The sequence below is a fragment of the Vicia villosa genome, unplaced genomic scaffold (genome assembly GCF_029867415.1).
Source record: "Vicia villosa cultivar HV-30 ecotype Madison, WI unplaced genomic scaffold, Vvil1.0 ctg.002637F_1_1, whole genome shotgun sequence".
Classification (NCBI taxonomy): Eukaryota; Viridiplantae; Streptophyta; class Magnoliopsida; order Fabales; family Fabaceae; genus Vicia; species Vicia villosa.
The window spans coordinates 67,817-80,522 of NW_026705991.1; the positions used below are offsets into that span (position 1 = coordinate 67,817).

Below are 12,706 nucleotides of genomic sequence, written 5' to 3' on the forward strand. Positions count from 1 at the left end.
TTTTTTGAATAGAGAAATTACAGAGAAAGCAAATAAAAGGGAGAACGATTTTTTAGTTGGAGAAGAAATGGAAGGAAGAAATTTTCTATTTTCATGTTTGATTTTATCAAAGGAAAGAAATAAACACGTATTAATCCATCTACACTATACAACAACAACAACAACCATATTCAAATTAGAGTAAAAAAGGACACACGTCACACATATTCTATTAAAACTAGAACTAGAATGTTGCAATTGCAATGGTTTGCACGGTTTTATTTGTTAAAATAAATTTGGCTTAATTGCAACTTTAGTCCCTTATTTTGTTTTTTTCTTGATTTTGATCCCTCTATTTTAAAAATTACTATTTTAGTCCCCTTTTAAAGTTTTTTGTGCAATTTTTATCCCCTATTTTGTTTTTTTTCTGCAAAATTAGTCCCTATTTTTGTTCCTTTTTCCACAGAAAATTTAAAAAGGGGACCAAAATCGTGGTTTTAAAAATAGGGGGACCAAAATCGAAAAAAAAAAGATAAAATAGGGATCCAAAATCGGAAAAAAAAAAGATAAAATAGGGGACCAAAATTGCAATTAAGCCAATAAATTTTTTGAAAATAATTTCTATAGTTTTTAATATGAATTAACTTTAAAATTTATGATGAAAAGAATAATTGAGATGAAGAATAAATTAATGAGATTAATTGGAATAGATTGAGTGTGTTTTACACTGTCATTCAATTAAAATAAATTATTTTGACACATAAGAAGAGAAATATGCAGTGTTTTAAAAACTGGATCGGACATCAAACAGGTGAAGGTATAGGGTCACTGGTTTATTGGTCGAACCACTGAGTCTCTGGTCGAACCGCATGACTAAACCAGGTTAAATCGGATAACTCGGTTGAATAAACCGGTTGTTATAACAAATTATATAGGTATAAAATATGTCGAACCGGATGATTCACCGGATGATTCAGTCTCTATAAAATATAACTAACACTTAAATTTTTTGAAAATATCATATTATAAATAAACTCACAAGTTCATAATTTAAATTCAAATTTTACACATAAGTATCACACACAATAAAATAGTACATAATTATAAAATATAATTGCACACAAAAGTTTAATCGCAAGATAATCTAATTGAATAATTTATTACAAAATAATTTCATTGTCTACTAAATTTAATTTCAAAAAAAGAAAAATTATTTCAATGTTGGGATCTCCTTCTTCAATATCAAAATCATCGATAAAAAAATCAACCGCATCTGCAACAATTTTTTTATTTTATTTTTTATTTTAATTTTTCACTAAAATAGTCAAAACGACGTTGTTTTAATTTTTTTAAATTAAAAAAATTAAAAAATGCATTTAAACCGTCAGTTCACAAAACTTTCAGCCCACTTAACCTTGAAGGTCCAAACCATCCTTGAGCCCATAAGGAGCAAACAGTGTCAGGCTACTCGAGGACCCAACTACACTAGAGTAAGCTACTTGGTGCTCGGCATGAGTGCTCCCCGCGAGCACCCCACTTGACGAGGACCTACCTCCTCACTTGAACCCGAGCACGTCAAAGCACGCTCCCCGCGAGCACTTTCTCTACCGAGGATCCTTCTCCTCGTAGGGTTCCTTCACATACAACCCCCCGAGTAATGCGGAGTCCACGTGGTCCCTAAAAGACCGCGTCTCCCTTAAACTTCGGAGTGGTTGACCAGGACGGAGAGCACTCACGCATCTCCGATATTTCCGCCTAGGAAACCTGGCAGTCTCCTAGTTGGGCCTGGAAATCCAGCCCAGTAGCGAGATCATGGCCCATCGCTGGGGACTATAAATATCCTCTTTCACTAGAGGGTCAGGTATTCATTCTCTTCTAACTTTTAGATCGTACTTGCACTCCCTTGCTCACTTTCTTACTTGGCATCGGAGTACCTTGCAGGTACACACCCGTCACTTCTCAAAGATCCAGTTCCGAGCAGGCCTTAACGATCCGTCTGATCAGGTACGATCAGTGGCGCCGTATGTGGGAAACAAGCTTCCCCGTCTTTAACAAACAAAGATCAAAGCAAATTCATCCTGCGATCAACATGGTCAGCAACAACAACAATACCAACCTAGCTCCCGACCCCTTCCACCTCAATCCCCTCATTCATGGTACCACAGCTGACGGGCAGAATCGACACCGAAGGGAGGGACATCAGTCCACTGCTGACGGGCCAGGGAGACCAAGGCACGAGGTCTCTCAACCCACCAGGAATGAGCAAGCTCAAGTTCAAAACGACGAGAACGAGCAAGCTCAAATCCAGAACAACGAAGCTGACTCCAAGGACGGGCGTCCCGCTTCCTCCTTCACACATACCTCCCAGAGGCAAAAGACCCAGTACGAGGACAACCATGAGCAAATCGACATCCCCGAGGATGCTGACCGCACGGCCGTTGTCCTGCTCGCGGCCCTCAAAAAGATCAATCGCCTCATTCAGCACCAGAGTGAACGAATTGATAGACTGGAAAGGAAGCGACGATCACGATCTCCCCCGTGGAGGCGCTACCGATCACGCTCCTCCTCATCCTCACGCTCCCCACCGAGGAGGCACCACCGACATTCACCCTCATCTTCACGCTCTCCGCCTAAGAGGTATCACCGCCGAAGATCCTATTCCCGCTCCCCTCGACGAAAAGACCAGAAACCCGAGGAAGCGGAAACTGGGAGCCTCTCCCCCGAGCAAGGACATCGGGGCCCCGCCAAAGTGACTGTGAAAGGCCATGGACATTCCCCTCCCGAAGACAACCGCAAGACTTCTAGAAAAACCTAAGGGAAACCTCGGCGAAAGCACAGCAACCGTGAAAGTCACTCAAACTCCCTCGGTCCAAGTGACGAGGAGGACTTCCGCAACCCTTTATTAGAGGACATCCGAAGAGCCCGTCTACCTCGTGGAATGGAGAAACCCCCAACTCTAGACCTCTACGACGGGACCACATATCCTGACGACCACATCCGGAGCATTGAAGCCGTCATGGACTACCACGTGGTCCGAGGATCTATCAAATGTCGGATCTTTCCGATTATGCTCAGGAAAGGAGCGATGACCTGGTACAGTAACCTTCCTCCCAACTCCATCCACTCTTGCTTAAAACTCAAGAAATTCTTCTCGAACCACTTCACAGCCTCTCGTCGGCAGCCGAAGTCTGAAGCGTCCCTCGAGGCCGTAATTCAATGGGCCAACGAACCTCTCCGAGAATACCTCGACAAGTTCAATAAAGAGGCCGTTCAGGTGCAGACAACTGATCACATGAAGAGATACCTCCTGGAACGGGGACTCCTCCCCGACAGTGACTTTAAGAAAGCTATCAAAATCGAGAAAGTACGCACCATGGACGCCCTTCTACTCAAAGCTCAAGCCTACATCGCCTATGAGGAAGGCAAAGCAGCCGTAAAGAAAGGCTTGAGAGGCAACGACGCTACCCGTAGTTCAAGCCAAGACTATTATCTTTCTCGCCGAGGCAACGAAAAGAGAATAGACGACAGGCCCCGTGACACTAAGGAGCGGAGAGGACCAGCTGGCCGGTTCAACGACTACACCCTGCTGATCACTTCTCACGAGCGCATTCTGACTGATTGCAAAAACACAGAGTTCAAAAACTCCAACGTTCGGCCCCCGAAGCCAAATCCCACCAGACCGGGGACCGACAAGTCCAAATACAGGAAGTACAACAGGAGTCATGGGCACCTAATCGACGAGTGCATACACCTGAAAGACGCCATCGAGACTCTGATCAAAGAAGGTCGTCTCTCCAAGTATACGAAGAAAGGAGAGACTTCCCGGCGAGAAGGGCAAGGGACTTCTGATGGGGATAATTCACCAGATGACAGACCACTGCAGGTTTCCATATCCGTCACCCGACCAGAAGACTTCATACCCTCGGTCGAAGTGACCTCCGCCCTGAGCCCATGAGAAGGATTCCCAACTTCCATGGTCATCTCTAACGGCGGAGATTCGGGCTCTCTCACGATCAGCTCGGTAAAGAGGAAATTTGACGAGCTCATCAGCGCCAACTCAGACCTCGCTCTAACCCTCCAGAAATTCAAGGGAAAATCAGATCCGATAACCTTTTACCTCGAAGAACTCCCGGGCGGAGCCCCAAATGCCACGATTCCCCTGCTCGTCTGAGCAAGGATGGCTAACTTTGACGTCCGTCGGATCCTGATCGACGAGGGAAGCTCAGTCAACATCATGTACTCCCACCTCTTCAAAACCCTCAGGCTGGACGACTCCCACCTCACTCCATACGTGGGCTCCGACCTACAGGGCTTCAACGGAACCACCACCAAACCTTGGGGTTGCGTCAAACTGATCGTCACTTTCGGGGAAGGAGAGGCTTCCAAACAGGTCAAGACACGATTTCTGGTGATCGACTGAAAAACCCTCTACAACTGCATCATCGGATGGCCCACTCTAGCCGAACTCACGACCGTTCCCTCAACCGTGTACCTCAAGATGAAGTTATACACGAAAAGGGGACGAGTAGCCACCATCAACACCGACATCGAAGCAGACAGAAGGATATTCGACGCGTCAATGAAGGGACTACAGCTGATCACCCCTCCTTCTAGCGCCTACAAGAAGCCACGGACCGAAGACAAGCCATCTCGGGAAGACCTGCAGCAACCGACCAATGTCAGCTCAATCGACCTCGACGCCCGTTTTACAAAAGAAGAACTGAAGAACGGCGAAGAGTCGCAACCGAGGACAACCCACCCTTTCCGACCAATTCCGGACCGCGACTTCGAGCTCCCCCCGCTGAGCGACAACCCCGACAAGGCGGTGAAGATTGGCAAAGACATCTCGAATCTGCCGAGGAAGCAACTCGTAGCATGCCTTCGAGCCAACGCTGACCTGTTCGCATGGAGCGCAGCTGAAATGCTCGGACTCAACCCCGAGGTCGCCTGCCACCACCTCTCCATTGATCCAGCCGCGAAGGCAGTAGTTCAACGTAGGCGTAGGCAGTCTCCCGAGAAAGCGGAGGCTGCCGAGAAAGCTGTAAAAGACCTCCTAGAGGCAAATTTTATTTCCGAGGCCAAGTATTCAACTTGGCTCTCAAACGTTGTACTAGTTAAAAAATCTAATAGAAAATGGAGAATGTGCGTTGATTATACCGATGTTAATAGGGCTTGTCGCAAAGATGCTTACCCTTTGCCTAACATTGATAGACTGGTCGACAACTAGGCCGGTTATAAATTATTATCTTTTATGGATTCTTACTCAGGTTACAATCAAATCCCTATGGTGAGATGCGACAAGAAGTGCATGGCATTCATGACCGAGTCGGGGAACTATTCCTACAACATAATGCCCTTCGGACTCAAGAACGCCGGAGCCACTTACCAGCAGATGATGAACAAGGTATTCCGAGGAGAGATCGGAGACACCCTCGAAGTGTACATGGACGACATGATCGTCAAATCTTGATAAGACACCGACCACACCACGCATCTCGAACGAGTATTCAAACAGGCCACGTCCTGCAAGATGAGTTTTATCCCAGAAAAATGTACCTTCGGCGTCCGAGCAGGAAAGTTCCTCAGTTTCTACTTGACCGAAAGAGGAATAGAAGTCAACCCGGACAAATGCCTAGCATTCTCAGAACTCCCGACACCTAACAATAAGAAATCAATCCAAGTCTTAAACAGGATGCTCACCGCGCTGTCTCGGTTCGTCGCAAAATCCGCCCAACACGCTCTCTCATTCTTTAAACTGATGCGTAAGGAAGCAACCTTCGAATGGTACGAGGAGTGCGAACAAGCACTATCTCACCTTGTCATACCCCAAAATTTGCCCTCCTTTATTCATCTTCAATGGCTCTAGGTTCAAAGGACCATTCAAGTCACTTTCTCCTAATCGAGGGTCTCAAAGCTAGGGTTTGCACTTCATCAAAGGATTTTGAATTTCTAAGGCCTCAAATGGATCTCAGGGTGTCTCATATGCCTCAAAGAATTTCCATGTCAAAAGTCAAGCTTCAAGTTCCAAGGTTTGCTCACTCAATGGCTCAGATGATCAATAATCGACTATGTTGACTTAAAGGTCAACTATAGTCAAAATACAGTCAAACTTCAAGATTTTTGGTCAACATCAAGTATGTGAGGTTATATCTATCATTTGATCAAAGGTTGATCATGATCCATCAATAAAAACTCAGAAATGAACAAATGCAAAGGTTCAAATTAGGGTTTTTTATAGGAGAAAGTCAACTCAACTTTGACTGGTCATAACTTTCACATGGAGCATCAAAAATTTTCCAAACAAAGGCTATTTTGAAGGAAATTTGATCCTCTACAACGTTGTCTCTCACAAGCCAAGTCCATAAATGATTCATTTGAGAGATATAGTCCAATACATTACAGGTCCTCCAAAAAGTTAACAAAAACACCTTTTAGGTCAAAGCTCATAACTTGAGCATGGAAGCTTCAATTGAGATGAAACCAAAGAGGTCATCTAGAGGACTCCTTGAGCTTTCTAAAAAGTCCTAGAACTTTCCCGTATCTTAAAAATTGAGGGAGATACGCCTCGTCAAAGATTGGGCGATTTTGAAGGAAATGTGTGAAACAAAAGTGGTTCAAAATGGATATTTTTGCAAATGGGCCCATCTAGTTATGATCCAAACTTTATTACAAGATTACTAAGGACCTCCAAGTTCAAGGCCACGCCCATTGTATTTTTATTTTATTTTTAGTGAATTTTTTATTCATTTAAAAGTAATTAAACTCAAATAAATCAAATAAAAAACCAACTATATCCAATCACATTTATACCTCATATATGGTGCAAATTCGTGCAAAGAGGATTTGTAGTGATGAAGATTGGAATTAGCTTATTTTGGAAGGTTTCATAATTATGATTCAATCAAATTATAATCTCCAAAAATATGAAGATTTGATTGAATTTGCTTATTCTAATGTTGCTACTACATATATATATATATATATATATATATATATATATATATATATATATATATATATATATATATATATATATATATATGAATCCTAATGATCAAAGAAGGGGGAGGGGCTGCCTCAAAGAGAGAAAACCGAATCAATTTTAAAGAAAAAAGCAAGAAAAGCAAAACTCGTTTTTGGAGAGAGGGACCAATTCAAGGTGTTTTGATAGTTCAATCCTGTTCTGGAGATCTCATTGAACGTGCTCCATTGATTCTCCAAGGTCGCATCACTCAAAAACACGCGCCTAATGCTCACGGTTTGGTGTTTACGAATTTGATCCGATTTGTTTAATTTGCGCATGATGAATGAATTTTGATTATATATTCACGTTCCTGATGTTGAATCGGAGCTTTCCATGTGGTTTAATTTCTGTTTGAGTCCATGAATCAATATCTGCCATTATTAGGTTTTGAAGGTTTTAGGTTGGGGCTTTGTGTTTCACGCCAAATTAGGATAAACCACGGATTCTATGGTGTTCAGCATGAGATTTTTGATTGAATTGTATAGTCATCTTATATTTATTGTTGTATTACGTGAAAAGATTAGTTGCAGGGATTAGCTGTGAAAATAATGGCAACAGATTCGCATCTGGTTCGTAGCTAAAAATCCAGAGGAGAAAGGCTTCAACGAAGAAGAAGGAAGGGCCTGGGCGCGATTTTTGTTCGTTTGAATTGTCTTGATTTATTTTCATTTATTTTTATTTCGCTTTGTACTATTGTCACTCGTCACACGCAGCGCGTTTGGCTATGGGGATTAACTGGGAATCGCCTGGACCTGGGTTTGATCCCAGCTTCCCTCACGTGTTTTTTCTTATTTTCTTTGGTAGCACACTTACAGATCCAGTGGTTCCCACATGCAAGAACCCACAATACGACGTCACATCCGGACCATACAATCAAATCACAAACAGATCTAAAGGCCAAGAGTGCAGGCTTACCATAGGATTTCCCAGGTGCGCTGCACAGAATCATCACCCAGGTTTCTTTATTTTATTTATTTATTTGTTATTTATTTATTCAGTTATTTAGGTTAAATGTTAATTTAATCATACTTAATTTAATCAATTTGTTAATTAGGGTTAGAACATAAATTAGGATTAGAAATATGATTATTTATTAGAATTATTTTCCCGATTTTTCTCAATGATTCGATTTAATTTGTTTTAACCTTTAATTCATAAAAATCATAAAATCCTAGGAAATTGTTATCAAGGCATTAGGGTTTGTCCAATCCTATTAGTTCTCCTAACCAAAGTTTTAGGATTTAATTTGTTATTCGTTCTGACTAAACCTATTGGTTGCAATGATTAACAATCGATTAATTTAATTAATCAAATCCAATGATACAGATTAAAATGATATCTATTTGCTAAATGGTTTTAACCAAATACATTGGTTACGATGATTAGCATTTCTCCTATATAAAAATTCGTTATTATTTGTAATCGAATCCATCGATTATGAGGTGTAACGATCAAATTAATAATTAAAATACGCACATTTGCTATTCGTGATAATCGAACCTATCGATTATAGTGGTTAGCAATCCTCCCTTTAATCCGTTAGCCGTAATGATCAAACCTATTGATCATCGCAACTAACGGTGACATATTAAATCAGGGTTGTACGCCCAAACATTCAAAAATACACTAAACCATGACACTATAGATTTTCATCTCTGCAACACTGCGATGTTCAAAACTACGATAAGGTAATTCAAAATACCTTCGAACTTCGCATTTCTAAAACTGCAATAGGCCATTCAAAAAGCCTTCAAAACAATTTCACATTCAAATTCAAGGCGTAAAACCCTGTGCCCGAACTACGTTGACTCTGATTCTCCCTAAGGAGATACGTAGGCACTTGGATAACCAAGGCGAGTCCCCCTCCCTAAAATCTCAATTTTTCCCCTATTCAATTCCTTAGCTATAAACCTCAATAATTCTAGCCACAAACCTTTACCTTAAAATGCAAACCTTTAGGAAAGGGTTAAGGGTGCCTAACACCTTCCCTCGACCTGATTATAATAATCTTACCCCGATCTCTTAACTGCGTAGGGTTTCCTATTCGCCCTTCAGAATAGGTGGCGACTCTAAAACCTTAATTTTTAGGGCAGGTTGCTACAGCTGGCGACTCTGCTGGGGATACACTTAATGGTGAATTACTATACTCCTATAGGTTTTGGCAGGGTTTAGGTTTTTGGCCAAGCATTTAGGTTTTTGGCAAATTTTTTAGGGTTTGGCTAGTCCGCCAATTTTAGGGTTTATTTATTTTTGTAAATATTTAATTTTTATTTTTATTTATTTATTTATTTATTTCACCTTTTACATCAATTAAATAAATACATGTTTATTTAAATAATATCTGTTTATTTAAATATTTGTTGTGTATTGCATTTTAAATTGTAAGCAGCCGGAGTTCAAGGTTAGTTTTTAAAATATTTAAATTTTATTTATTTACTTCCTTTGCAATTCCATTACCGCAATGCTATTTATTTATAGTAGTTTAAATAAATACCTGTTTACTTAAATAATTGTTTTTTATTATAAGCGGCCGGATTTCGAGGTTAGTTTAAATATTTAAATTTTATTTATTTATTTATCTTCCTTTGCAATTTCATTACTGCAATTTAATTAAATATTTATTTAGTTGAATATTTTTATTCCTATTACATCTTCTGGGTTATATATAAATTGTTGTTAAAACCTAAGTGTGGGAATTATCTTTAAGACCAGGGGGGACTTGAATCGCCTACGAGTCTTATTGATAATTCCACTCAGAGTGGGTTGAATATCCGGAAATGTCCAATACGAGGCTTGACCTTGTTGAGGGCAGGACTTGGTATTTGGCTGATCTCTCTGAGAACCTACCCCAAAAATTCGAACCTCATGGATAAAATGAGTTGTTCTAAAATCTAAAGAGACAAAAAGTCTCGGAGGCTACGAACGACCCCATGAGACCTTCTAGAACACTCCCATGGAAAGGGTAGGCTCCCTAAAGCCGCTACGTCGAACCTATGAACCTAGGACTTTTGTGCTTTTGTGCTCATCATGTGTTTGCAATCTATATACTTCGAATATCTATCCGTTTCAATTTTGCAGGTATCCCTACGTGGTCCCTAACCTGTAGGGACTCTAATTTCTAAGACCACGTCTTTCCTACGAAGGATATCACCGTCTATGCATTCCCTAGCCTGTAGGGATTTTACTTTTATATCCTTGTATTTTTACAACTACGTGTCCTTCTCACGAGGGACATCTTCGTTTACGCGCGTCAATTGGCCTCTCGATGGCCATGAGATTCAGTGACTGTCCTAAAGAGTCACCCCGTGCTTACATCTTTCGTCCCTAGCCTATAGGGATTCCTTTCCAAAATTGCATCCCTCGCACGAAGGACATCTTCGTTAGCATACGTCAATTGGTCTCTCGATGGCCATGAGATATAGTGACTGTCTCGAACGGTCACTCTGTGCTTGCTTCTACGAACCCCCTAGCCAATAGGGATTTTCTTTTACGCCCATATGTTTCTACAACAACGTGTCCTTCCCCTGAAGGGCATCCTCATTAATGCACGTTGATTGGCTTCGCGATGGCCATGAGAGCTGGTAACTGTCTTGAACGGTTAACCCGTGTTTATTCCCGCGCATCCTCTGACTTGTAGGGTTTGGACTTCCATTTATGCGTCTTCAATCCCTAGCCTGTAGGGAGTTCACTTTGCCTTATATCGTCTTTAGATAGGTTGTGTTCCGCATAGAGAACCTTCCCACGAGGGACAACGTCGCAAGTACATGTCGAACGACCTCTCGAAGGTCATGAGACTTGGTGACTGTCCTGAACGGTCGTCAGCTGCTTCTTCCCGTGTACCCCTTAATCTAAGGGATTCCCATCAACGTGTCATAACATCTAGCTTGCAAGTATCTCATTAGAGTCTAATGTTATCCCTAGATCCGCATAGGCTATCCTTAGGATTATATCTATCGCACGTCCGCAATGCATTACATACAAGGAGTCATAATATACCAAAAAAAAATATAAAGGAGTCCTTTGCATACACGTGCATTCGCATTTTCATGCATTCATACATTTGCATTTACATTTGCATTTCTATCTTCGCCCGCATCCATACTTACCATGCTAGCCGGTTTCCCGAAACTCTCAGAGAAATAAAGAGGATCATCAACTAGGGAGAAAGGAGAATAAAAGATCTTGGTCTTGCTAAGAAAAAAAAGGATGTCCTCCACTATGCCAGCCACGTGTTCATACCATATAGGTTATCGTCGAGCAAGGATTAGTTCAACAACGAAGTTCCCTCACAGATACACTCAAGGGGTATCTAGTCATAAGGGGTTCATCTATGAACATGTCAAAGCTCACAAGGACGCTCTTCGATAACTTGGGGCAAGGATCGGTCCAACTGGGGCAATACCCTGAACAAAGACGCATAACTACGATGGAGGGAAGGCGATACACGTTAACTCCCCACCAAGGAAAAAAGGGTCCTAGATTTCCTTTATCAATCTAAAAACTCTGGAGGTTGCAAATGGTGTGATACTATCCTTTAGAAAAAGCAAAAGAGGTCCAGTCAAAGGAAACTCATGAAGTTCCGATACGACGAAAACCCACCGCTAACAATTCATTCCCGACAGATTCGACGTGCCCAAGGAGAATTCGAGATTACCCTTCACTCCTACAATTCCATGAACTAAGGAGTAGGATATGGTCAACAGACTCACAAAGGAGATTGCCCTTAGGATTAATAGGTGTATCTTTTAAGTTGTAATTCCTACGATCACAAAATGCTATTTGATGTAAAACGTTGTACCTTTCGAATAGTAATTCAATAAAATAATCATGCATGTTTTGAAATCAATTCTTTCGCTCCGCTTTTGCATTACTACGACTTTCCATTTCAAATTATCTTTCAAATTATCACTCCCAATCATTAACAAACTTGAGGGAGAATGACGAATACAAATAACTAAGTCTCGCTAAACATATGCTTTCAAAGTAAGACTGAGCCGAGGATGTACAGACATTGTTTCAATTCCCAAACAGTGGAGATATAAGGATGTTAATCCCTCGTTACCCCCTCGAGCCAGGAGTTGGATTTTGTTTCTACCTTTTAAATAAACCTTGATTTTAACCAGGGGCAGGGTAGATTTCAATTAATTCAATGGCGTATTTTGGTTGTCAAGAGAATCAATCAATAAAGCAAAGGTTCAAGCACAAGGATCAAGCAAAGAAAAGGTTCAAGCATGCCTCCTTCCTCGCGTTCATCCAAGGTTGAGGAAGCAATGGAGATAACATTTGCAACAATCTACTTCCTCGATACATCATCCAAGATCCAGGAAGTTATCAAAGTCGAAGCTTACAAATCGAAGTCAAACATGGTAGTCACAATATTCAATATTCAACATCCAAGGATCAAATCTCAAAAGGAGCATTCAAAAGAAAAACGCCCGCTAAGCCAAATGGAAAATTCCATGAAAGTGAACCAAATGACTTAGGCAAAAATTAGGGCATCCCGATGGATCAAATTCAAAGGAATTGGTTCATGCAAAAATAAGGGATAAAAACAAAACAAAGGCGAAACAACAAAGGATAATTTTGTGACTGCCAAATCATCGAAGCTCCTCATAAACACTTGGATCTTTACGACAATTTTCATCGGCGCTTGGATCTCTACTAAAGCTTCTGCTCAACATAACAACTGAAACGACTCTCTTG

At 41.2% G+C, this 12,706-nt stretch overlaps 1 protein-coding gene across 1 annotated transcript; it reads left to right on the plus strand.

Annotated features, from left to right (window-relative positions):
- Positions 1–2,917: 2,917 nt before the first annotated feature.
- Positions 2,918–3,934, plus strand: LOC131639446 (uncharacterized). Its single transcript, XM_058909941.1, has one exon. The coding sequence runs from the start codon at positions 2,918–2,920 to the stop codon at positions 3,932–3,934; it is 1,017 nt and encodes a 338-aa protein (XP_058765924.1).
- Positions 3,935–12,706: the final 8,772 nt, after the last annotated feature.

What these genes read in the sequence shown, in the direction of transcription:
- LOC131639446 (XM_058909941.1), top strand. Translation starts at nt 2,918, where the DNA reads ATGGAGAAACCCCCAACTCTAGACCTCTACGACGGGACCACATATCCT.